Raw genomic sequence first — 26641 nt, 5'->3', positions numbered from 1 at the left:
AAATACCGTATGCTAAACGCAAAACAATAAGCACATTTAAAACAATTATTGATAGATGTATTTTTATTAATAATTAATATTATATTTTATGTGTCTAAGGTTCAAAAAGAATACTCCATTTAGGGGTATTCTCAAGTTTGTGGTATCCCCGAAACAGTAAAAATTTGACGTAATGAACTTTTAAATACTCTGTGTATTTGGGTAATTGCAATTTTATCTATTGGTTCTACAATCTAATATTAAAAATCAAGTCATTATAAATTAACAATTTATAAATTAAATGCATTAATAAATTGTTGCTATTCATTCGATATCTAATTACAAAATGAGAATGTGTCAAATATTAAGTAATTTTTTCTCAAAATGAAATCTTGACAAACATAAAATTTTATTTTTAACAGAATGTTCTAATATTATAATGATTTAACTTTATTAAAGTTAAATCATTAGAATATTGTATACATATACATAGTTTCGAGTCTCTTCAAGTTACAGGTTAAAATATGTGATATTTTTTATATGAGTTCTGTAATGTGTAGAATTTATTTTTATAGTTTTATAGATCTCGTGCAATAAAGATTTAATAATAATTATTACAAGTCAAATATTATTTACTTGTAGATCTAGATCGTTACCTATTACATGTTAGTTACCTACGAATTATAAACCAATTTATCTAGGTATAATTAGATAATTTGCTGTTAAAAAATTACCTGGACTAGTGTCTATCTATACATATCTTATGCAGTCCATAAAAAATAATTTTAACAACAGCACGAAGTGAATCCTGACTTTGTAAAAAGAACACACTGAAACTAGATATTTTCTATTTTTAACAACTTTTTCAAAAGAACTAACGTGACCTAACCGGAAATTAAGCGGCATACCTATCCAACCATTCACATTATCATCTATGAATGGTTCTACCTACCGATTGTAAGTGCAAAATTGTAAAAGAATTTAATTAAAGTTCGAATGTTATCGGCCCGTTTCTCGAAGCAATGACCGAGCAGCATAATGACACAGACTACAGCTACGCTACGAGTACCTAGCGTATCGTACCTTCGTATTTAGTTATGCGAAGAGTAATTTATAGACAGACTCGTATTACCTAGATGCCTACCCAGTATTTACACGTATTTACGCGAGACGGGCGCTTGCTTGTATTCGCGTCGCATGATCGCATCACGTACCTACTACGCTATACACACACACAAATGGATTTTACGAGTATCCACTACCATCCACTACACACTGGTTTCATTCATATACCGAAACTAGACATCTCTTTCTATCTCATTCATGCTAAGCGAACGTAAATGTGTGTGAATGCAATGGCATTCCTCACCTACGAAATGGCGTTTGTTGAACCGATTCGCCGCGCGTCGGTCGAAGTCTCGCTCGCTCCCTCGCGCAGTGGCAGAGAACGCGTTCGTTCGAGGCGTTCGACTTTCGAGCGGCGACGTACGCTAGCGTGTATGTCTTCATTATTGATGCAAAAGTTCCACGATGGTAGATCATAACCAGAAATTGTTACAGGAGTTGCAAAAGAAAAGTGGAAATAATGTTTGTGCCGATTGTGGAAATCTGGGTATGTTGTTATTAGTGATTCATAACAATTTTAGTGATAGTGTTTTCCGTGTGCGTGGTATTTTCATGGGGTGGTGAATAGGCGGGGGGCGTAAATGCGTCCATGCTTTGGAGTTCAGTGACCTCGACGTAAAATGCATTCAATGAAAACAAATCATCGACCAGCGCATTTTATGATGATACAAAACATGCAGATAAGTCAGTAGTAAGGATACAATCAGTGATGTTTGTGCGATTATGGCTATCACACACGTATGAAATGTTTCAATGCTAATTGAAAATTAATTTCATGTGACCACCAATGGCAGCCAATAATGCGCTATTCTGTGTTGCAAAATGCTTTACTGTGCTTAGTTTATCGAAAACAAACCAATATTTGCCATAGACTGTATAATGTTGAAATCGCAGCAGTGTGTATTTCTGCACAAATTGGCAAAGAGTAAAAGTAATCAACATTAATTGAGAATAAGTTATCTGCATGCACATTCACTTGTTTAATAAAAAGATATCAGTATCTTCGTAGAATGTGGACGAATGTTTTATAATAAATAGGTACTTATGCAGGTATATGACTGGCTGTGTGGTATGAGTCATAGGTTCTGCCCTAGGTAGGTCTGTATCCTTGACATGCAATGCAATTTCTCCGACTTTTGCACAACTTTTCCTTGATATTTGTGTTGTAGCTATCGCAACGATTTCCCTTTAGTGAAGTACCTAGTGGTTTATCATTATAGTACTACCTATAAATGTATCCTAAGAAATTAGGATGTGAGCGTCCGCGTTCGTGTGAGTGTGACCTAATTTTACATTTCAATGTCTGTCTATACTGCGCGGCGTATGTTCAAACTCCTCTATTCAGACTTGCAAATTGCTCTGAGATCGTATGGTTTTGGCAATGCTTGAATTACTATGGATATTCCGGATTTACCTAGTATATACCTAGGTAGGAACTTCGGAAGTTATCTAATCCGAATAAATGCGGTAATGGCAATTGGGTCACAGATGTTTGATATGATTAATGCCTACTTAAGTACCTACATGAAAGTAAACAGCCCGTAGGTCTCAGGTGCCTAGTTTAATCTTTTCGACAAGATATCTATCTAGAAAACCTGCCTATGCTTTGCCTACTCTGTGTCGAAGTGCCTATGAAGTCGTTTAGTTATTTTCGATACTTTTACTAGATGTATCATTACATGAAAATAAGCATTTATTATGGTGCTTGGGTGATTCTTCAAAAAACTTTAACTTTTATTTAACAAATCATTATTCTCCCGCGTTATTAAGCATCATGGTAGCTTATTGTCATCCTTATTTATATTTGATTGGTTGAGAGCAGTGTCACAGCTTAATTTATTGAAACCAAATTTTGTGTTTCAATCGCCAGAATTGTTAACTTTTGGGTGAGGATAATGACGCCGTTAACTTTTTGTGACTTTTTTTGAAGAATCACCCGCTTACATAGTAAAGAAAAATCAAATAAAAAAAAAGCCACAATAATTTATATGCATACCTGAATCTACCCTCGTTTATCTAGCTAGATATCAACAAGAGACGTGGGTAAATTTATACACATAATAGAACATTAGGAACTTTAAAATCAACGGGTATCTATTAAAAATTGCTATAACTAGAGATAATCTCTCTTGTTCCCCAATAAGTACGAATAACATAAATAAATGATTACCTAAATATGAGCATTGTGTCATCGTTAATTACCAACATAACGTTGTTGACACAATATTTCCTTCATAACTAGTTACGGCATTTTATATTGGAGGAAAATAAAATATTGTTTTTCAAACTGTATTATTACCTATTTGTTCATCTCCAACAAACCTATACTATATGGTTTCAACCTGACTGTTATTTTAGTGGAATTATGACTCACGCATCACGTCAGGTACCTAGGTCTCATAATATTATGAGCTTGGTACGTATATTTTCATCGAAATACCTATTCATTAATACTCAAAGATTAGGCTATTTTGTTTCGTCAAATTAAGTATCTATAGTATTTATTGGGAACAGTTGATTGTGTGTGACTGTATGTATATGGTTGCTTATTTCACTAATAATTCACATCAATTTGCCTATCGTCTGTACCTATAAAAATTATACTTACTTTATGGTACATTACAACCAATTTTAATCCTGTTTTTACGGATACAGAATGTACTTGGGCGGGAAGAAGGGGCTCCATAATAAATGCTTAATTAATGAGACCGGTTTTTACGAATTCAAATTACAAGAAACCGAGGGGGAATATTAAATTTTTGGCCATTGACTAATTATGAACCGAATGTAATGAAACAAAAACAAACAGAATTAAAATGAACGAATTTCATTCGGGCCGTGCCTAATTTAATTATGGGCCCTACTTTGAATAAACTAGCTTGTTATTTGATAGTTAGGAGTTGATAATGCGTATTTATGAGGTGTCAAAGCTCTTGAAGTAGGTTTCATCATTTGTTACAATAAAGATAATAACAAATTGGGCACTGATGCGCTTAGTAAAACATAACTGTAGTTAAATAAATTACTTAAGCAATATAAAGATAACCTTGATTGATTAACGAGCGTCCACAGCTGTAAACATAGTAGCATGCGTTCTACGCACTTTTCTCAGGTATGGGAAGGACCTACTGTAACTGAACTGCGTATTTAGTTATAGTGAGTTATAAAAAGTTCCAGGTTTTTTGGCATTATGAAATAGGAAAGTCTGCCAGTCTATTAGTCGTGTCCAAGTATTGAAACAATGGTGATTGGCTTCTAACAGGTATCCCAAGTCTTGTGACATAGCGTTATGTTATTTACGTGTGGCGCAGAGGCCAAATGTGAGTGTGTGCGTGCGGCCGTGTGACGTCGTGTCGGTGTGTTGTGTATGCTTATAAACACGGATATGATGAGAAACGAAAATGTGGAAACGCCTATTTACACCAAAAAATGCTTTTCAAATAAATAGGTATTCGAAAGTAAATTTTATAGCGCAGACAGCTCATCAACTTTGCGGGGTTCAAGTTCTATTTTAAGTTGGACCATCGCGAAGTACGGTTTTAGTGGTGGGGACTTCGCAGAGAGAGGTGCACGACACGTAATCAATTCATTCATAGGTGAATAGGCGCATATTGCCAAATGTCGTGGTGGTAAATGACTAATAGTTATTACGACGTACCTCTAGCTACCCACCTTTTTATTGTAACTGCTGCACAATAAAAAACAAATAGTTACCTGTTACCTATTTGCATACCTAGTTAAATACGCACGGACTAGGTGCCTATTGAGTACCACGTACACGTACATTGAGTAATTTCTCGATTTTTCACGTCACTAGCTAATTTAATAACCATGTTGTGCACAACGCAGACGTCATTCAGTCAGGGTATTATTTTATTTAATCTATGGTGTGACGATTTGCAGAATTTTCTTATCGGAACAATCGGCAATTCGACACTTACGCACATTGTTATGATAAGTACAGTTTTTTCTAGTAATTTAGGTACTTACCTAGTTATATCGTAAATTCCATCAAAACAGTGTAAACACGTTTAACTTGGCACACAAAACTATTTCTTACGTCAATATAAAGAACCACCTACGTAGTAGGTACTTACACCTTTTTTTGAGGGAGGAAAATCTTTCAATTACTTCTTCCGCCTTGGTCGAAGCTAGAGGGAGTGTCAGACTTTTACTGACTAAAAACCACCCCGTTTTTGGGGCTTCTCTTTCTATTCAGGAACCCAGTTGATACTGATGATGTCGGTTGATACGACATGATATCAATCAGTCATAATTTAATACTCGACATTTTGGAAACAATAACAAGGAATCGTAAGAATAATCTTCCTGCTCGCATGCTCTTCTATGTATAGTCATGTCCCCTTAATCACTTGAATAAGTTTTGATTAAAACTATACTAAAATAAGATTACTTACTTGTGTTCATTCTTACAATCTAAACAACATTACTAACTTGACCATAACAACACAGTAGACTCATCATTATCCGGAGCTGCGGACTACCTAGCGTGTTACCGGGGCTCCGGCTCGAAAAGCAGGAGTAGGAATGGGGTTTATTAGTCAGTAAGAGTCTGACACTCCCTCACGCCTCGCCTAAGGCGGTAGAAGATATTGGAAGATATTCCCCCTTAAAAAAGACTCATTATTATCAGCCCGTCTCCATCATGGAATAGAAAAAACTAGGTTTTGTATTTCATGGTCTCTATTCTCTATTGGACTATCGTGTCTTCTTTGAGCTCTGTCTGTTAACTAACTAGGTACTGTGTCTGATATCAACATCAAAAATCAACCAAACGCATAAAATATCATGAACATTCATCATGAGATACTTGGCTTGGTAATTTAAAACTATAGTAACTAGTTAGTTAGGCCAAAGGGGATATTTAGACGTAAACATTCGTTTTTAAACAAATCTTTGCTGGGGATAAAACCCATGAAAAAAACCCGTGTAAATGAGAACAGTATGATTATTAAATGCAATCAAAATAACGTTAGATACATTGGGTTTTCTAAAAGAAATAGGTTACTAGTTCATGCAGGACTATCGATAGAAAAAAAGATCTGATTTTCTGTCATACTTAGTTAAAGACAACCTTAATAAAAGGTAGTTAGGTTTATTTTTTATTAGAAAGCATACCTTACTAGCACAGTTAATATACATAAAAGTACATAGTAAAACAAATGGGTACTCTGTTTGTTTACCTATAAGAACTGTAACAGAGAAAGTCATTCACCCGCAACCATACAGTAGTTTAAAAGTGTGACGTTTACAAACAGACAAACAATGTGAAACAGTTTTAGCTGTTTCCATGTATTTCGAAATCTATTTAAATATTTTCCTCCTTTATAAATAGTTTGGTTTATAGATTATTTTTATTCGATGATGTGGTACACACATGATGTTGCTTTATGATGTCGACGAGTGAAAACTGAGGGGTTTTATGGACTAAATTGGTCTGGTCTTTCGTCTGGACTCTGGACATTTGATAAGCCTTCTGGAGGAATGAGGAAAACTAAACTGTTAAACGATTATTTAATGACTAGGAATAATATTCGTGTGAGTCATGGTCCGTCAATGCAGTTAAAATTTGTTTTACGTTATGACTTTGTTGTCCAAACGGAGCTGTCCCGGCTATAGCTAATTGGGGAAATAAATTCTTGTAATTAAACCCAAACATTAAAGATCTCAAGTCGAGATAAGTGTAAATGTACTAAGAAGTGTAAATTACGTAATACCTGACCGTAATCTTATCGATTTATTATTATCTTGTTATTAACAAACATGCAAGCCGTTCAAAGACTGTAAACATCGTCGACATGCATTTGGCGGGATTTTTGCGGTTCTAATTTCAAAAATTTTTTTTTCTTCAGACCCTGATTGGGCGTCCTACAACCTTGGTATATTCATATGCATGCGTTGTGCCAGTATCCACCGTGGCATGGGCGCCCACATAAGCAAAGTGAAACACCTCAAGCTTGATCGCTGGGAGGATTCTCAAGTTCAAAGAATGAAGGAGGTTGGTAATAACGCAGCGAAGAACAAATACGAGGAAAGAGTCCCACCGTGTTACAGACGACCGAATAAGAACGATCCACAGTAAGTATAGACAAAATCTTTTTGGGCTGGGGTAGCCAGTAGCCACTAAATAGCCAGATTCCGCTTAGTCATTGTCAAATGTGGCGTCTCTGCCGTCCCCCTTTCAGACACCCTTAGCGATGACACGACAATATTGGACCCGTTGTCTTGAGCTTTGCGTGTTTTTCGAGGGTTGAAGATTTGTGTTTCAATGACTAATTTCGAAAACCCGAACTGATCGTAGTTTACGTACGTAATATTGTGACCATGGAAGTTCCACACACCTTGGTGACCGGGGTAATCATGAGATACTTGGCTTGGTAATTTAAAACTATAGTAACTAGTTAGTTAGGCCAAAGGGGATATTTAGACGTAAACATTTGCTTTGAAACGAATCGTTGCTGGGGATACCCATGTAAAAACCCGTGTAAATGAAAACAGTCTGATTATTAAATGCAATCAAAATAACGTTAGATACATTGGAATCTAAAAAATATAGGTTAGTAGTTCATGAAGGAGAAGGACTATCGATAGAAAAAAGATCTGATTTTCATCATACTTAGTTAAAACAACCTTAATACTAAGGTAGTTAGGTACATTTTTTATTAGTAAGCATACCCACCAGCACAGTCAATATACATAAAAGTACATTAAAACAAATGGGTACTCTGTTTGTTTACCTATAAGAACTGTAACAGAGAAAGTCATTCACCCGCAACCATACAGTAGTTTAAAACTGTGACGTTTACAAACAGACAAACAATGTGAAACAGTTTTAGCTGTTTCCATGTATTTCGAAATCTATTTAAATATTTTCCTCCTTTATAAATAGTTTGGTTTATAGATTATTTTTATTCGATGATGTGGTACACACATGATGTTGCTTTATGATGTCGACGAGTGAAAACTGAGGGGTTTTATGGACCAAATTGGTCTGGTCTTTCGTAATGGACTCTGGACATTTGATAAAGTTCTGGAGGAATGCTTTGGAAAACTAAACTGTTAAACGATTATTTAATGACTAGAAATAATATTCTTGTGACTCATGGTCCGTCAATGCAGTTAAATTTTGTTTTACGTTATGACTTTGTTGTCCAAACGGAGCTGTCCCGGCTATAGCTAATTGGGGAAATAAATTCTTGTAATTAAACCCAAACATTAAAGATCTCAAGTCGAGATAAGTATAAATGTACTAAGAAGTGTAAATTACGTAATACCTGACCGTAATCTTATCGATTTATTATTATCTTGTTATTAACAAACATGCAAGCGTTCAAAGACTGTAAACATCGTTGATATGCATTTGGCGGGATTTTCAATTTCAAAAATTTCTTTTTCTTCAGACCCTGATTGGGCGTCCTACAACCTTGGTATATTCATATGCATGCGTTGTGCCAGTATCCACCGTGGCATGTAAGCAAAGTGAAACACCTCAAGCTTGATCGCTGGGAGGATTCTCAAGTTCAAAGAATGAAGGAGGTTGGTAATAACGCAGCGAAGAACAAATATGAGGAAAGAGTCCCACCGTGTTACAGACGACCGAATAAGAACGATCCACAGTAAGTATAGACAAAATCTTTTTGGGCTGGGGTAGCCACTAAATAGCCAGATTCAGCTTAGTCATTGTCAAATGTGGCGTCTCTGCCGTCCCCCTTTCAGACACCCTTAGCGATGACACGACAATATTGGACCCGTTGTCCGATTTGTCTGGTGAATCAGCTTTGCGTGTTTTTCGAGGGTTGAAGATTTGTGTTTCAATGACTAATTTCGAAAACCCGAAATCCGATCGTAGTTTACGTACGTATTGTGACCATGGAAGTTGGTCTACGCAGTTGTCAGTTAACCACGAACTCTGGCCGTACCAAATGTCAATAGAACAAAATAGCCTATGAATTCAAAAATTAGATTACTGCTTATCTTATTTTGCTTATTAACCATGACCCTTTTTGATATAAAAATCTGTATTTTTAATCTAACTGACGTAACTTCAAAATTGGTTTTGAAAAAATATTTTATCTATTTTGCTAAATAATAATTATATATCTTTAGTGCGTAAGACATCTAGTTTAATCAGTAAGTGTAGAATACAAAGTATTATCTTGAAATAGAATCCTTTATGTAGTTATTGCGGTTTAGCTAAAAATAGTCTAGATATCAAATGACTTACGCTAGAATAAACTATGTTCATTTAATTTATTTATAACTAACTAAGTAACCTAAATAAATTCACGTTGACGGCATAATGCCTTAATTAGTCTTTAAAAAACCCACAAGAATTAGTCATAAACGTATTAAATAAATAAGAGTAATGACTATGACTATGTATTTCCATTCTATTTAATTAAAAGCTAATTCGTTAAGTAAATAACGCCGGCGTGAATTAGTATTTCTAATTATGAGAGGTTAATGCCTGGAAAACATTACCTATAGACCTAATTAGGGGATTATGTTATTTAATCCCTAGAGGGGCAAGCCTGTGAAAATAATTATAAGTGCTAATCATAATACCAACTATAATAGACTAAAGTGTGGGAGAGCCATGCTTCGGCACGAATGGGCCGGCTCGACCGGGCTGATACCACGGCCTCACCGAAAACCGACGTGAAACAACGCTTGCGTTGTATTTCATTGTGTGAGTGAGGTTACCGGAGGCCAATTCCCCCCTTCCCAATTTTCCCAATCTTCCCAATAACCCCGATTCCAGCTAACAACCCTTGCTTAATTCTTAAGTAGGACGTTTCGACGCCATAAAAAGCACGATTATAAAATCCAGCTACATAGGAACCTCATATATTAATACGTGAAGCTGTTTCGTTTACGGACGTAGTTCCTTATAGTTTATGTGTAGGAGAAGTGCATAGCGCTAATATTTTTCAAAAATAATGCTTATAAAGTACATTAAATCAATAAATAAAACATTACACACACAATAGTATCTGATAGACAAAACAAAATCGATAGACATAATAACGTCCAGAAAAGAGCTTCACATTATGGTTTCATATATAATTTCGGCCAGAACCTAATATCTGTAGTTAGCTGTATTCTATTTATTTAGTTGTACACAAAAGTAGTTGATACTAGTGCCAAGACTCGTAAATCATAACACGACTTGTCAATAATATCAAAACTTGACCTACATTAGTTTTATCTCTCCCATAGCGTAAAACGATAGGCCGGAAATAAACTGTTTACAAAATGTTTACGCCGGCTTCGAAATATGTTTCGGTGTTTAAAACTGATATTTTATTTAGAAAGTTGTGTTAAATGTCCGCTGCCATAAGGAAACTGATCTTTTTTCCTATTCATCGAGTCATACTTTTAAATATATGTTGTACATTTGTTTGTTTAGTAATAATTTACATTTGTTCTTTCCTAGTTGAACTATTACAAAAAGAAGAAATAACAATTTTCAGAGTACTGATAGAGCAGTGGATCCGTGCAAAGTATGAACGAGAAGAATTTTGTCATCCAGAACGTCAGAGCTACCTCTCAGGTACCATGGAGGGATTCCTCATGAAGAGAGGCAAGGAGGATAGCCGTTACCAGCTGAGGAAGTTCGTCTTAAGTGAGAATGAGGACACCCTTAAGTGAGTCAAAATGTATCGTTAACTGAACATAATGACACAATTACATTTGGTCGTTGGCCGCATTCAAACATCGATTCGCCGAAACACTTAACCCTGCTCGTGCTAACGTAGTCGCTCGCGCTCGCCTCGAATAAGGACGCGTACACACGCGCATACAAACCCATAATCCAGTCTAAAGAATGCGGTGGAAATGACCAAATGCAATCGCCATGTTTATTATAAAAGCTTTCTGTGTACGATAACAAGTTACGTCGCATTTTGTTACTAATATAAAGCTCGTGAACGTCATTATCACTCGTCCTAGCAATGTTTTTGTTCGATTACTTATGTCTGCCTGTTTATATTTCTATAAATATTGTTTTTCATACATCAGCTTACATTGGCTTTAAATCATTGTCAGATTCAAAATTTGTCGTTCATAAAGAGAATTAACACCTGTACCCACCTCATTAAACGTTCAACGGTCGACGTAATGACATAGGTAATCACAATTCTCGAACAGTATTAGGTGTGTCTTCACTGGAATATCGTCACAACAAATTATCAAAACAGGAAAACGAATGGACGTAGAGTCGTTAGGCTGGACCGCAAAAATGTTAATATTTATAAAGGTGCCGAACCGTTCTATGTATTTTAGGCTTTTACTGACGCAGACCTCTATATACAAATAGACGAGTATTTAACTATATAATTATAGAATTTGTTTAAATACGGAGTAGTGCTATTATTTTCGGCAAATAGACATAACGTAGACATGACATTTGTTATTAATAGGCAGACAAAGCTGATAAACCACTTCCAAATAAAGCGGTTTCAGGACAATAGTCATTTTCATAAATAGATATTTGCTTCGACACTCTAATGACGCAAAATCTAAATTACACAGTAATGAAATAATGAGCTATTTCTGTACTTGCTATGCACAGTACGTTATTTGTAAATGTGTTAAGTTGTTACATATGAAACCACATAATAAAACTGTCACTGGTTGATGAAATACTTAAAGAAAATGTCCCAACTCTGTGACGGCGCTCCGTTTATCTCCTGATAAAGTGAGATAAAATCGTTTTCGTTGAAAACAGTTGGTACTTGTGTGACGTACACGAAAAGTTCCACACCTCTTATTGCTATCCTACGTCAAGTCTTAAACAAATGTTGACATACTACGTAATTATGGACTCAAAAAATTGTTTGCCACAGTCACTACTCTCTTGTGTTTTCACACTCCAGTTAAAAATTTTGAGGCAAACAGCGTTATGATTTAAGTTTTGAGCAGTCTCAAAATGTGTGTGACGTAGTTCCTAATTAAGCTGTGCCTTATTTAATGGCCAGTTACTATGCCATGATCAGAACACGTCACTGAACGTTGACATTGTGTGGAGAGATATCCTTCACCTTGCGTTATTAGGTTATTCGACTTCGCTATGTTGTTTGTTAGCGTCTGTTTACACAAACGATTTGTACATTATATGGCGATAATAAATTAGAGGCATAATTAGGCGATGAATAAATTAAATATAACTTCTTAACTCAATCGGTGGAGAAAATTAAATCAATTCATGTAGATTCTAACAATTTATTACTAGAAGACCTTTAAGATTGAATAATAGATAAAATAAATAATGTACGAGAATATGATGATACGATTGTTATAGGAAAACACCTATAAAATCGAATAAAATATCGACATAAAGTATGCCACACTAGTACAATTTACCTCGTTGTTCGATCGGTTTTGTGCTGACAAATCGCATTCCTTGGTTACAATCGCCAATGGGTAATTCCCTGACGCATGTTTACACTGAAAAGTGTTATTTATAGCACTAAACTCTAATTAGTAAATATGTTTTTATCAAAAATGTGGAAATAGGTAAATTAATTATAAGTATTTGCAATAACTGCAAAAACGAACGAAAACAACAAACAGAATTCTTGCAGGTTAAGCATGAAAACGGTTGTAATCTTTAAGATTGAATCATTTTGAGGTTTATAGGAGTTTGCCCCTTATAATAACGAGCACTAAAGCTAGTTTTTTTCGAAGTAGTTTAGCTTAAACATATCCGGACTGGTTCTTAGGTATCATCCCGCTACTGACGGCTGCGGCCGTACAACTGGTTGTCTCGATCGGTTAATCGATCGTCTCCGCGTCAAAAACTTTGGTCCTTTGAGGTAAGAACGAATGCGAAATTTAAACGAAAATTCCAATAATATTATTGAACAGTTTACGTCTATCTCGAGTAGGTAAAGAGTTGTTGAACAAACGTCTCTATCACCCCATGTTAAGGTCATTTTTCATGTGCAGAATTACCATCAAATTCAGTGCCATCTATGTTGCATGTAGTCATATTGTACTTTCATAGCTGGAGATGCTATCAAGTTAATGCGGCGTCATAATGTATGTATTTTTTCTATGAAATTAAGATACGTCTATGTGCACTTGGATAGTATCTAAAGAGTTGGAGGGATAGCCTACGTCGAACGGAAATTTTAGCTTTAGTACGTGATTCTAGACTCAATTCTTATTACTTCAAAACACAATTTTGTTCGTCTGGAATCCTGCATGCATTGAGGCTATAATTTCTTTCGAGACAGTCTATCCCTTCCACTCTGTATTTGATAGTATTCTTTTATGTGTAATGCCTGCAATCTATGTGTCATTAACTATGTGTGCTTGTTGCAAAACATTCATGTTTGTCTTGTCGACTATTCCGAAAAAATAAGGAATTATTCGGTCGCCGAAAAATGGAAAAATTCGGCTGTAGTTGCAGGGTTGGGAGAGTTCAAGGCGAGAAAATATTCGGCAAAGGTATATTGCACCACGTTGTGTTTCTGTAATGACGTCATTTTATATTGTCGGTATTTTTTTACTAAAGAATCAATGTTTAGATTACGTGACGTATTCGTATTGTAAATGTTCGGATAAGTAATAAATGGATTAGCTTAGTGTAGGCGGATAAGATGGTAAACAAGTGTAGATTACAATCAAACGTCACTGCACGTTTGGTTACAAAGTTCATTAGGTTGATGCGCGGACGCCGATATATTTGTAAACAATTAATTAATTGATTGTTACATTCTTGGCCGCTCACGATATCTTGGCCGATGTACTTACCTACCACAAATATTTATTCATTGCATGAAAGGTTTATGGGTTTGGGTTGTGGTTAAATTGAAAAGCTATTTAAGAGTGATAATGTTTACGGTAAAGATCAAGTGTTACTATGGAACTAATTAGGTTAAGAGATATTTTTAGAGTCTAGTCTATGAGAAGACTTCCATTATAATACTTGATTGATTTCGTGAACATTCAAACTCTTAAAGGTTTTGAGTCTTTATTATTGAACATAGAAAAGTATTATTACTTACTACATTAACTAAAAAAGTAGGTACGTAGGCTGCGTGACATCGCCGCATCTGCGCATGATGAAGAGTCCCTCTGTGGCTCGAAACTAGTAGAGCATTTCTCAATTAATTTACGGGAGTAAACCGTGATTTTTTAGTTAATTTAGTATGTCTCACAATAGTTATTATAAAATACTTACCTACGTATTGTTTTAATATTGTTAAAAGTGGTATGGTTGTGGTGTAACGTAATGTAGGCATGCCGAATATGTTCCCGCCTTTTCTTGATGTAGAAGTTTCACAGGTGAATGGAGATGTGACTAAACTTCAAAAGATTTTCAACCTTGTGTATAATAGTTCAAGGTTTTCTTTTGCACCCTGTCTTTTAGAAGGTAAAAGGGTTTTAAGTATTGTATGTATAGGGTTAGGGATGTGGGATAATTAGGTATATTTTAGGTAATATCTTAAAGCACCTGTGTTTTATTTTAAGGGGGATTTTGGTGTAGGAAACTATTGTTTATATAAAGGGTTTTCTTATCTTCAGATACCATGTCAGGGAGAATAAGGAACCTAAGGGTGTGCTCAAACTGTCGGAACTGAACGTGGCGTTTGCTCCTTCAAAGATCGGCCACATGAACTCCATGCAACTGACGTTCATGAAGGATGGGTCCACCAGGCATATCTACGTGTACCACGAGGATCCTGAGGTTATTAGCAATTGGTAAGTTTGGTTTATTTGCTTTTTGATTATGATTATATGTGTTTTATAAAGCATAAGACAGGTTTCCCTTTGGTAACTTGGCATATCGTTCATAAATAGTTATACCTTCTATTCTTCTTCTGTGAATAAAATAACTGGTTAAAAGTGGATGTGACATAACTACAGTGTGTATTCCTTAGGTATCTTTTGGGAACCGACCAATCTTATTTGTAGACCCTCTATTCTTCGTACTATTCCACAGATAAGTCTCATTTACTTTACACCTAGATTTTTATAATTAAAAATGTGAAGTTTGACGATTCTGATAAACATCTTATGGGTACTGGCGCCAACGGCTTAACATAAAATATTAGCCGGTAAATTCCATCATTCCAATTTAATTCACACTTCTATTTAATTATAATTTAAATGGGACTTATATCAAACGAGTTGTGATGTCTCATACACTTATGAATGAGATTCAAATAAACGTTGTCGACGCCTCTTATTCCCTAATGAATGGTGAAAGTAAATAGCGCTGTTGATCTCGTGCTTGGGTGTATCTGTACTTAAGTATTTGGATATTGCAACAGATACTCTTATCTCTTCAACATCATCCAGATTTCCAATGTTGAACAATACCTCCCCCTGACTTTTGTGTAATGTTCATAAATTACCATTATCGTCAACCAGTCCTCCAGTCTACGGCTGGAGACATAAACTCTCTAATAAGTTAATATTAATCACAACAAAAAGCTATGTATTAAAAAAAACACGCCCTGGTGCTATCAAGTCGATCGGATCCGGGAGTTTATACTCGAAAGTTGCCACTTAAATCAGAGAAATGTAGATATTGAATCAACAAACAATAAAATAGGAACATTAGCGACGCTTCTCACCGAATATGTCATTAAACGAAGAGATAACGCATCCAAATTAAATGCGAGCGTGACTAAATACACACTAAATCTGGATTAACGAGTTGACAGTGACTTCTGCCTATCCATAAAACAAAAAAAAGTCGAAACCTAAATTCGTATATTTAAATAATTATGGAAATGCGCCCCAGCCTTGAGAGAGTACTTCAAGGAATTCCCATAAATTTTTATGATCTTGATATGTTAATAGAGTAAACGTAACGAATAGTTACCATAAATTACCCTTTTTGCGCGACTACCAAATGGGGGAAGGAGGATGCGCGTGTACGCCTACATGTATACATACATATAGTAATAACACCTATGTAACATTTGAAATCGAACACACAGAGATCGTATTAATGAAAGTATATTAACATATTAAATGGCTACACGCATATATTAATGTTGTTTGTTTTTAATAATATTAAATGGCCATGTTTCACCGACATCGACACACCTGCTGTAGACAAATTATGGTCCAAAAATAAATTAAAATGTAGAGCACAATTTAATAATACAAGCAATATAAAAATAAATAAGTTCTCTGTCTGACTACATAACCTACTTCGTACCGTTATATTCGAATAAAAATCTGCTAATGTAGACAAAAGCTTTTGTATTTTTACTGATGTTTTAATTTTATTACTCTTTTATTGACTATAAAGACACCCAAAAAATCTAAGATATACAAATGTTTTTGATACCCCGGTCAAATATCACAAATTAATATGCACTTACTAAATGTTAAATCCAGTTTTCACCGGTTATAAAAGATTCTCTTCGCTCTTCTTCGCGGTTATCGTAAGAGGGAGGGGACTAAGGGACTACAATACTACATATTATAATAGACTGGGTAGCCAACAGGGTCCTCTATTAAACCACTCAAAGGATCACCTTTTAAACTGCGTTTAAATTCCAAACAAGGGGAGGAATTCATCCAATGACCGAATGATTCATTCTCCATCCTTGTGAGGTGAGAGGTAGTAACAGACTCTTACTGACTAAAAGCTACTTTGTTCCTACTACTGCTTTTTGAGCCAGAGTTCTGGTAAACCAGCTAAGTAGTCCGCAGCTCGATTGCCAACCAGCCTAGTGCCAAGCGTGGAGAATTGGTAAACCCCTGTTGTAGATGAGGTCAATAGTTGAGATGTAAACTCTCATGGTATATTGATGATGAATTATGTTCTTTTCCCTCTAGGTACACAGCAATCCGCTGCGCCCAACTGCACCTACTTCAGGTCGCGTTCCCATCAATGCCACAATCGGACCTGGTACTCCGTCTCCCCAAGGACTTCGCCCGTGAAGGCTGGCTGTGGAAGACTGGGCCAAGACCTTCGGACGCTCACCGCCGCCGATGGTTCACCTTAGATAATAGGAAGCTCATGTACCACGATGAGCCTCTTGATGCTTATCCCAAGGGAGAGATCTTTGTTGGTAAGTAATAGTAATAATCAGGCTTGAAAATTCGACAAGGGAAATAATTGAAACAGTTTTTTTCATTTGGGCAACCACTTTAGAAACAAAAGCTATTTAAAAATAATAGTTAAAACTAAGCATTGTTGTAAGCGCACTCCTGCTAGGCTATTCTGTAATTGTCAATTCGTAACATTCGAAGACAGCTTGATCGCGGTCTGCTATCAGAGTCCACTATGTCATTGGTTGTGAGAATAATCTCGACCAATGATAGGCCAGAATGCGACGAAGCTCACTTCCAAAGTTTCAAAGTGACAATTACAAAATAGCCTACATGATCCTGATCACGTTCCAACTTTAAATATCACCTTTGCACTTTACCCGAGTAACAGATGTTCGATTAGAAAAGTCTAAATAATACTTGTTTGTTTGTTGGTAATATTCCTTCACCCTTTACAACGAACTCTAACAAGTCCTACTGAGAAAAACAACCATAATGACATATTTATCTTAAATCAATACTTCCTAACGACAGTGGCAACAGAGACTATAAAGTTTTAGATAACAAGTCTACTCGTACATGCTACAAAAAATCCATTATGTCTGTATGTGATATGGTCATAATAACATGGGCGTTAAAAACATCAAGCAAAAAACCCCAGTTTGTTTAATTGAATAAACTGAGACGTCTACTGATGCTAATTGATGACGAGATCGCACAAGACTCGGCTGTTGTCGCAAAATTGGTGTTGTTTATGTTGGGTGGTTTACGCGTTTGTGTGTCACTCGGAAAGCTTTTTTCAAGGTCATTTGGATGTGTTCAATTTAGTTGAGCTCAATTTACTTGTTTACACATTAGACTTTCGAACTTTCTCGAAGTTCTTTCTTTTATTTTTAAGGTGTCCCATATCTTCATTATCGCAGTTTGTTATAGCAAACAGTTCAATTAAAAAAACTTGGATTGGTCGGTGAGAATGAACCAACCAATCAGCGCCGAACGCGCTCTCATTCCGTTTTCCATAAACGTAAAACATACTGGCTACTAAGCCCTCTGTACTAAAGGACCAGTTTGTAGAGAACTAAAGGACCAGTTTAACAAAGACGTAACTTTCTATTAAACCCTTTTAACACGCTATCCGCAGGTCACGAGTCCAACGGCTACTGCATCAAGGTATCGAACACGGGCAACGGTTGCAAGGACGCGCGGTTTCCCTTCCAGCTGGTGACTCCCGACCGGACGTACTGCCTCGCCGCCACCACCCACGAGGACCGCGACGGTTGGCTCGCTGTTATACAGCAGACTATCAAGAGGCCGCTCACACCACAGGATTCTACCAGTGAGTATTGTTAATGTAGTTCTAAATGTTACACTTGATAGACTGCAAAAGAACTATAGAGGTGTGGTGTAACAGAGGTGCAGAAACTATTTAATTAGAGGATTCGGTGCCCCCTTAGTACTTACATAGTTATATGATGGTGACCGGAGTTGGTTTAGTGAGACAAAAACTCCGCATTCAAAACTTTCTCCGAAAATGCTAGGTTTCTAAAAAAACAAAAGATTATCTATACAACATAGATCAAGATTTTGATGTGCCTATTCAACGAAACTTCAATTTGTAACCGAGCATGGCTCTTTGATGGAACTTAGTGGACACGATTTCCCATTATGTAACATAAACATTATAACTTAATATCTTACAGGGAAATTGCGTTATAACATCTAAATTATTTTTGAGAATGATATTCAATTAAAATAATATGTCAACTGTAGAAAAAAACGATAAGGAAAGTCGAACCAAATGCTAAAGGGAAAAAATAGTAGAACGAACATCTAACCTACTTATTATAAAAGTTCGTTTATAACATTTCATTTAACTAAAAATCTATCTATCAGTGACTCAGAGAGCGTTGATAGCACGTTTTCATGAAATGAATAAAAAAATAACGATTGTTAGTAGATAAAGTAATTTCAAACAATAACATGTAATAGACTCCAAAGTTAGCTTATTAAAGGTAATTGGCTTGACACTATTTTTAGAACACATAGTAAAAACTTGTTCCGCTTTATACCTCAGTACTTTGAACTCTCATCTAATTTTAGTTCAGTGCAAAGTTTATTTTGCTCCGATTCTGGAATTGTTTATACCTAACTACGAGATAATACAGAAATAGCCTGATATGCTGATAGTACGAATATACTCTCTCTGACAGTTTCTTACTACAAGATACTGGATTTATTAATAAAATATGAATTCACTGTAACCAACATCGTTTAAAATTAGTTCATAACTATACATACTTACATTATTGAATAAAACCCTCTGAAGGAATAAGTATTGATTTCCTCATAGCTTATGAATTAGGTGTCAAGTTTAAAAGTAGGTAATATGTCAAGATTTCATTTTTATATAGCTAAATACGATTATTTAGCTATATAAATTGCCCTTGCTGCTTGTTAAGTTGTAAACCTGTAACATCATACATGAGAAGCGGTTGCTATAGCCATTCTACCGTGCGGGTGCTAAATTATCTTTTAATGAACTTCATTTGAGCATACAAGCTAAGTCTGGTCTCCTGTCGAGGCTTCGATTTTCCATTTCCCGAAATCATCCAATGACTTCTCCCGCCTTGGGCGAGGAGAGAGGGAGTATCAGACTCTTACTGACTAAAAACCACCCCGTTCCTACTCCTGCTTTTCTAACCGGTGCCCCGGTAAACCCGCTAGGTAGTCCGCAGCTCCAGATCGAGTAGATGCCTACGTCAATACCTACCTTTATGACGAGCTTGTTTTACGATTGACGAGATTGAAAATGAAACTAGAGCGCGTTCGGCGCTATGACTGGATGGTTGATGAATTGGCGGGCTTGAATGGAGCTGGCCAAATCATTCGTTCGACGTAATGCAAACTCGTACTAGACATAGGAATCCTTAATAAAATGTGTCATTTTTTCGTTATTCATTGATATTGAAGGCGCCAACTTCCATTAGAACGATCACGATCAGGTTGACGAACTAAAAACCACATACCAAACATAATACTCAGTGTGTGTTCACAATTCAAATTGCGTATTGTGGTTAACTGGTAACTAGTAACAAACATGTGTCAAATCATAGGAAAAAACAAACTCATCGGTAATAGATAAGATACTAGAATTCTTACCTAATGACACACATGTTTATGTGTAAGATAGAATAGAAAACATTCACTTTAGTCACAAATAGGGGATGACTAATTTTTATTGTAATGTCCGTCTTGTAGATTATTTTAAAACATTAGACACGTATTTTTTATCTTCTTACGGAAACAAATACTTTCAAAGATATATCGATTTGAAATATCGCGTGACGTCACTTCTAAGTACATTTTTTACGTAGAAATGACGTATTTGGTCCCATTTCTAAACTTTAATTCGTTTTAACTAAGCATTATTTTATCTTATAGGAGAAAATAAAAAAAAATACGTGTAATATTTTTTCATCACCTTAATGACGGACTAAATAAATTTTTAATTTTCATACCCCATCATCATCCCTATTCCATGCCAGCACGCTTGTAAAAGGATAGTTTTATGAATTTAATTTCATGTTTTTCGAAAGCAATGTATTGCCAAGGTCTTTCGTCCCCTGAAATGACGATAACACCTAGTTAGTTGTGCAACATTCTGATATAGAACACGTAGGTACATCTAGACAAATAAAATTCGTCATTCTTGACGTACTATGATGAAGAAGCAGTTTACTGTTTGCTTTTATAGATATCACGTACATTTGTTGTTTGTTTCTATTATTGCGTTGAGATATCTACAATAATTTACTGAAGAAATTAAGGCCAGCAACGCACCTGTGACTCCTCTGGTGTTACGGATGTCCATGGGCGACGCTGATCGCTTACCAGCAGGTGACCCGCCTGCTCGTTTGCCCCATAAAAAGCTTCGCTCATGTAGATTACAGGTTTTGTAACTAATCTACAAAATACAATATTTTTTCTAATATAAAAGTAGCCTAAGTTACTCCTTAGTACATCAGCTACCTGTCAATTAGTATTTAATATTTAACAGATATCTTCTATAGATAGATCCTTGTTGGTAGTAAAAGGTATAATGTTAGCATTTTTCATGAAATAAGGAATCTTGGAGATTAATGGCAAACTCTCTAGCTCTTGAGGAAACTCAAAGAGTGAGGAAATCTTTATTCTATCAGAGTGTCACGAGTTATTCACCATGATGATGAAGCTAACGTCTTTTGTTAAAATGCGATAAAAACAAACAAACAATACAATTAATTTAAAATCAGAATTCTTATCTAACCAAAACCGTAAATATTTCGATGTAAAAACCACAGGAAATATAGGGAAAATATTGTTTTTACCACTAACTACCTAATATACAGGGTAATCCCAAGTTCACGATTAGATACGGTAAATATCGCGTCATAATAATAATAGTTAGTTTTCTATATCATTGCCCCATAGTTACCGAACTCTACTCGCTGGTAATTGTTACGTAGTTTCTACGTCACTGCTGAACGTGACCTACAATCATGACGGATCATGTGTGGTCTATTAACTTGTACTGTTTTGTACACACCTTCCATAGCCAGTGTCAATAGTGACGTCATTGGCACAGCTGATGTACCTATTCTCGAAATTTCTTATGATCCAGGCTTAGTACGACTTGATGAGTTCGAAAAGAGAGAGCGTTCAGTGCTCTGATTGGTTGGTTCATTCGAGTCGGCCAATCAGAGCACCCAACACGCTTCGATTTCGTTACGTAAAGCAAACTCGTACTATAGGTACTGCTAGGAAAATTAGGAACCAGCAACAATTATTATTTGAATCTTTATGTATCATCAGTCATACAACGACAAACAGTCCACACTATAATTTATAACTCCTTAGGAATTATATATAAAGCTACGACTGGCTTAATCTTTAGTTTTATTAATTAAATCTAAGAACTTAAAGTTCATACTCCCTAGAAACTTCAAACCCCAAAAGTAAATTTTAGAATTTTCAGCTACTAAGTAGCGTTTTATATCCCCTATAAGAAATAAACGAGTCAGGCGCCATCTATTTCATAATCATAAAATTTGACAGGCTTTATGCAGACGGGGCCTAGGCGCAATCTCTGGTCCAAAAATTTGTCCTCACCTAGACGCTTATTACAACCACAACAAGCAGCAATGGAGTCATATTATTAGAAGATAATATGTTAGAGTAAGTTTGTGACAATGTAATTGTATGAAAAGGGGGCAGCCTCATGGAAATACAGTTATGTGATGAACTAAATTCAAAACACCAAAACATCTCAGAGTACTGAATTTCTAATCGATGAAATAACTCGCTATAACTTTTGGTCACGTGATCCCCTTTTTTTTGGCTCACCAGTCGCCCCTAATGCATTCGTGAGAAGTCCAATAGAGAATAGGGATGATGACAGGGTATTCAAATTAAAAATATATTTAGTTCGTCAGTTAGGCAATGAAAAAATATTAGACACATATTTTTTTGTCATATAAGATACCAATACTTTGATTAAACTAATCAAAGTTTTGGGATGGGAGCAAATTCGTCATTTCTACGTACACAATTTACCGTCACGATGACGTCGCGCGATATTTCAAATCGATATATTTTCCAAAGTATTATTTTATTTCCGTAAGAAAATAAAAATAAATGTCTAATGTTTTAAATTAATCTACAAGACGGACATTAAAATAAAAATTATCATCTATCCTATTATTGTTTATAGTGTTTGCTGAATGTTCAATTTTTCAGGCTACACTAGCGCCATTTGGTAAACAGAAACGGTAGCCCTCAATAACGAAAGCTGTTTGTTGTGTTATTGTCTAAAATGTGTATTGTATTATTCCAGTTGAAGCCACGTTGGTGCGCAAGCGCACGGCGTCCAACTCCATCAGCATATTCTCGGGCAGGTAGTCGGTGAGCCGCGCAGCTTGCAACCCCTACTTCTGAAGTAAGTCAGATGTACTACGTCATCGCCCGCTTTACACCCTGCGTTACGATACGTCATACCGACTGCAAATAATTATTATTAAATTATTATTAAAAAACCCTCTAGACTTATATTTTAATAATTAGGACTTATTTTACGACGACTCTTGTAAATACAATTATTTTTGATTAAATGATTTTAATCGGTTTATCCATTATTTAATTACGTAATGCTGCGTTTGCGTTTAGTTTTATCACTTAGGACTTGATCGGTGTAATCTAAAAATAATTTATTGTATTTAATGCAATGATGGATTTGAATCGATAATTTAAGGAATATTAATTAAATTATACATAATTTATGTTAATTTTGTAAGGTTAATAAAGTGTGTTTGTTCATTTGACGTTCTTTTATATCATGGCGGTACGCACAAAATATCAATGTAATAACCAATAATATAGTTTGTATAACTTGTAGCTTGTAATATAACTAAATATATCAATACATTTGTAATTCACTTTAGTGTAACGTTGAAAATCACAACAAAGCTCTCTTAATCATGGTAAAAGACATTCTACAGGGACTTTCTATATGGTGTATAAGTGTAAACAAGTACTGGAATGGAATACCACAATAAACTAAATTCTAAATCTACAATAAATCGTCCATAGTAAAAAAATAAGAATTTAGTAAAAATATATCACAAAGCAGTAACTTTTGTATTACAAAATAGCATACAAGACTAAAAACGACACCAACGCCATCTTTATCTAATAGAACATTGAAGTACTAGCCTTAACATTGAAAAAAATAGTATTTAAAAAAAAGTAACAATGTTTTCTTGTGGTATTCCCATCACATAGACTTTGTAAGGAACGTATATATGACTTGCATCGTATATCGCATTTATGTATAAGTTTATATACTTGGTACTTTATGTACTTGGTATAATCGTCGTTATATACAGGCGTGGTAAAGTATGATATGCTGTACGCGACACAAGCGATGAGTATGGACACTGTATGTTGAATGTACTGTAAAAAAGACTGCCGTATTCTCAAACAACATTTTAGATACGTTTTATAGTTTTGAAAGATATCTAAAGATAAAAAAAATTAAATATGCATGAGATTGTCTAGTTTCAGCATTTTACTTTCTCTCCATGTGTCGTTATGGGACGTCCTGTATATGGAATGGATGGTATCATAAATACTATCATTAGAATTTGAGGGGATATTAGAATCCGATTGATCATGGCGACATTGCCATTCCGAAATATCGGAAACTCATAGACATGAATAAACATGGTAAATATCCCGTCTCAAGTTCTAATGATAATTGTGGTACTTTTTTAATTTTTAATCCTTTTTTTAAAGAGAGATTCTAGTGTTGCCAGTTGTCAATACAGTTAGTTTGTTTGAGTATTCGGTGGTTAGGCTCGAAGCATAGTTTTTGTGTAATTATGAATGGAGATCACGATAAATTGGTAATGTGACTGAATTTACAAAATAAGTCTTCTAATAAATGATAAATACGATTATTGTGATCTCGAAAAATTACTACGGAATAATGTCTTGGTATATCGAAAACGTAGGTTTAAAAATTATGCTTTGAGCCCTCAAAAATATTATTGTTCTATTGATAGACAGACGATGATATTTTATTTCTTAAGACTAAATATTAATTTCTCTACAAGTTGTGCAGTTTGTAAACGATTTGCTCAATATAGACGTTAATTGCGCTAAAAGTTTGTAGGAAAATCTCCACTGTATTTTCTTAAGCATAGAATTGATTTTCGAAGCTCATTTTTGAATAGCAATGTACAGATACATCCATCAAAACGAATTGTGTCGCGAAATTCTATGTAATATTTTATTATTAGTGTTCGTTTACTGGGAGTTACAGTAATATGAACCTTATTGTGTACTATTTAAATATGTAAATGTATTAATCAAATAGCGATAAACATGCAACAATATTATAGTGTATGCAACTAGCAATGCAATAACTTGAGAAAGTGTAGCGTAGGCTTAACAAATACTCTGATGTATGTTCTTATATATATTTTTCTATAATGGTAGTCTCAGATCGGATAGGCTTTGAGCGGAGTTGTGAATGTGTTAGTGAAGTTTGTACTTGTGTGAAGTGAATGGTATAATTACCTATGTAAGCAATGCTGTTTTAAAAACATAATATTATTTGCAGGAAAAATACTGGTTGTGTTATGGAATGATCATGTATCTGTTCATGAGACGCATTCATAGTTATAATCGTATTTTTATGTTTAATGTCTTACGGTTAGCCCGACTCGTTTCGTACTAAACGGGGGTTCACAGTTTGAAAGTAAACGGAGCACGTAAGATAGTAATAATTTGATCGTTTCATAATGAGACTAGTTAATTTCGACTTAAATGTAGGTGTGGACATATCTCAATAGAAGAATTAGAAAATGCAGCCGCTTAGATGCCGGATAGACGAGGTAACGTGTAATGTAATCCACCGTGTAATGTAACACGATATTCTACGTGTGGACGGCAGTACGAGCATTACATGTAACACTCGCGCTGAAGAATTCGTGTTACATTACACGGTGGATTACATTACACGTTACACTCGTGGACCCGGCTTTAGATGAAGGATAGCGAGGTAATCGATTTTACTGATAAAATATTATTTCTAATTAGTAATGGACGGGCGTTATGAATGGGTCGTTTGGAATGCGATGCGAAGGATTTTTACAGTTATACAAGAAAATAGTTTAATTCAAATAAAGAGAATCATTTAAAATCAAATTAGTAAAAAAAGTCAGTGTTAACTACTGGCTTTCTAGAAAAATCTTGGTTCTTAGAAATCATACTCATATTGTTAAGGGACCTTTTCCAAAGTCTAGCTAAACTGTTTGGTAAGAGTATCTAAAAAAAAATTGGATAAATATAAATATTTTTTAAAAGAAAATTAGGCATATATGATTGAGGGATGGTAATTCGGAACACACCGAACGGAGTGTTATGAGAATGGAACTTGAAAAGTTTTAGTTTAAATTAGAGTGAATTGAAAGCTAGGAGGCTACCAAAAATGTGGTAGAGATAATATTTTATTGGAATGTATACTATATCTGACTATCATTACAGGCGAAAATGCTTTAGTATAGTTAGTGCGAGGAATGAATATGATTCATCTTCATGCGTGTGGCGTGCGAGTGCAGTGCGAGTGTGACTAGAGACTTAAGTTTAAGGAACCATCGGATCTATCATGAACCCGTGTCTCACCGAATCGACACGTAAGCTAATGTCCAAAACATTAATTTAATCTGCAAATAACTTACTGTCGTACTCAGAGTCATTTAGCTACTTAACTCAGTCCAAAGCAATTATTGTTTTCGGAACAAAATTGTTACTAAGGAATAGTTGAAGTTATAATTGAATGTCTCTGAGTACGGCGGTTAGACTACAATACTGAATTGTATGTAATTATACTATGTACCGTATTACAATTTTCTTATCAGGATAGCCGTAGTTTTAGTAATAATATAATTTATAT

The 26641-nt window shown here is 35.2% G+C and overlaps 1 protein-coding gene across 3 annotated transcripts; it reads left to right on the top strand.

Moving 5' to 3' along the window:
• The first annotated feature begins 1376 nt into the window (after positions 1–1376).
• LOC118272474 (arf-GAP with dual PH domain-containing protein 1) lies at positions 1377–23499 on the top strand. Of its 3 annotated transcripts, XM_050693309.1 has the most exons (9): positions 1377–1591; positions 6978–7123; positions 8662–8741; positions 10599–10772; positions 12849–12941; positions 14659–14835; positions 16933–17168; positions 18290–18484; positions 23021–23499. In XM_050693309.1, exons 1-9 carry the CDS (start codon positions 1510–1512, stop codon positions 23083–23085), a joined length of 1248 nt encoding a protein of 415 aa, XP_050549266.1. In that variant the 5' UTR covers positions 1377–1509; the 3' UTR covers positions 23086–23499. The 3 variants fall into 3 exon arrangements, with proteins under 3 accessions (XP_050549266.1, XP_035444903.1, XP_050549267.1); XM_035589010.2 differs by lacking the exon at positions 8662–8741 and having other exon boundaries at positions 1382–1591; positions 6978–7203; XM_050693310.1 differs by lacking the exons at positions 8662–8741; positions 12849–12941 and having other exon boundaries at positions 1389–1591; positions 6978–7203.
• The last annotated feature ends 3142 nt before the right edge of the window (positions 23500–26641 follow it).

Source organism: Spodoptera frugiperda, chromosome 4 (genome assembly GCF_023101765.2).
Source record: "Spodoptera frugiperda isolate SF20-4 chromosome 4, AGI-APGP_CSIRO_Sfru_2.0, whole genome shotgun sequence".
Lineage (NCBI taxonomy): Eukaryota > Metazoa > Arthropoda > Insecta > Lepidoptera > Noctuidae > Spodoptera > Spodoptera frugiperda.
Note: the sequence above shows the minus strand (reverse complement) of the source record. Positions and strands in the feature narration are given on the sequence as shown.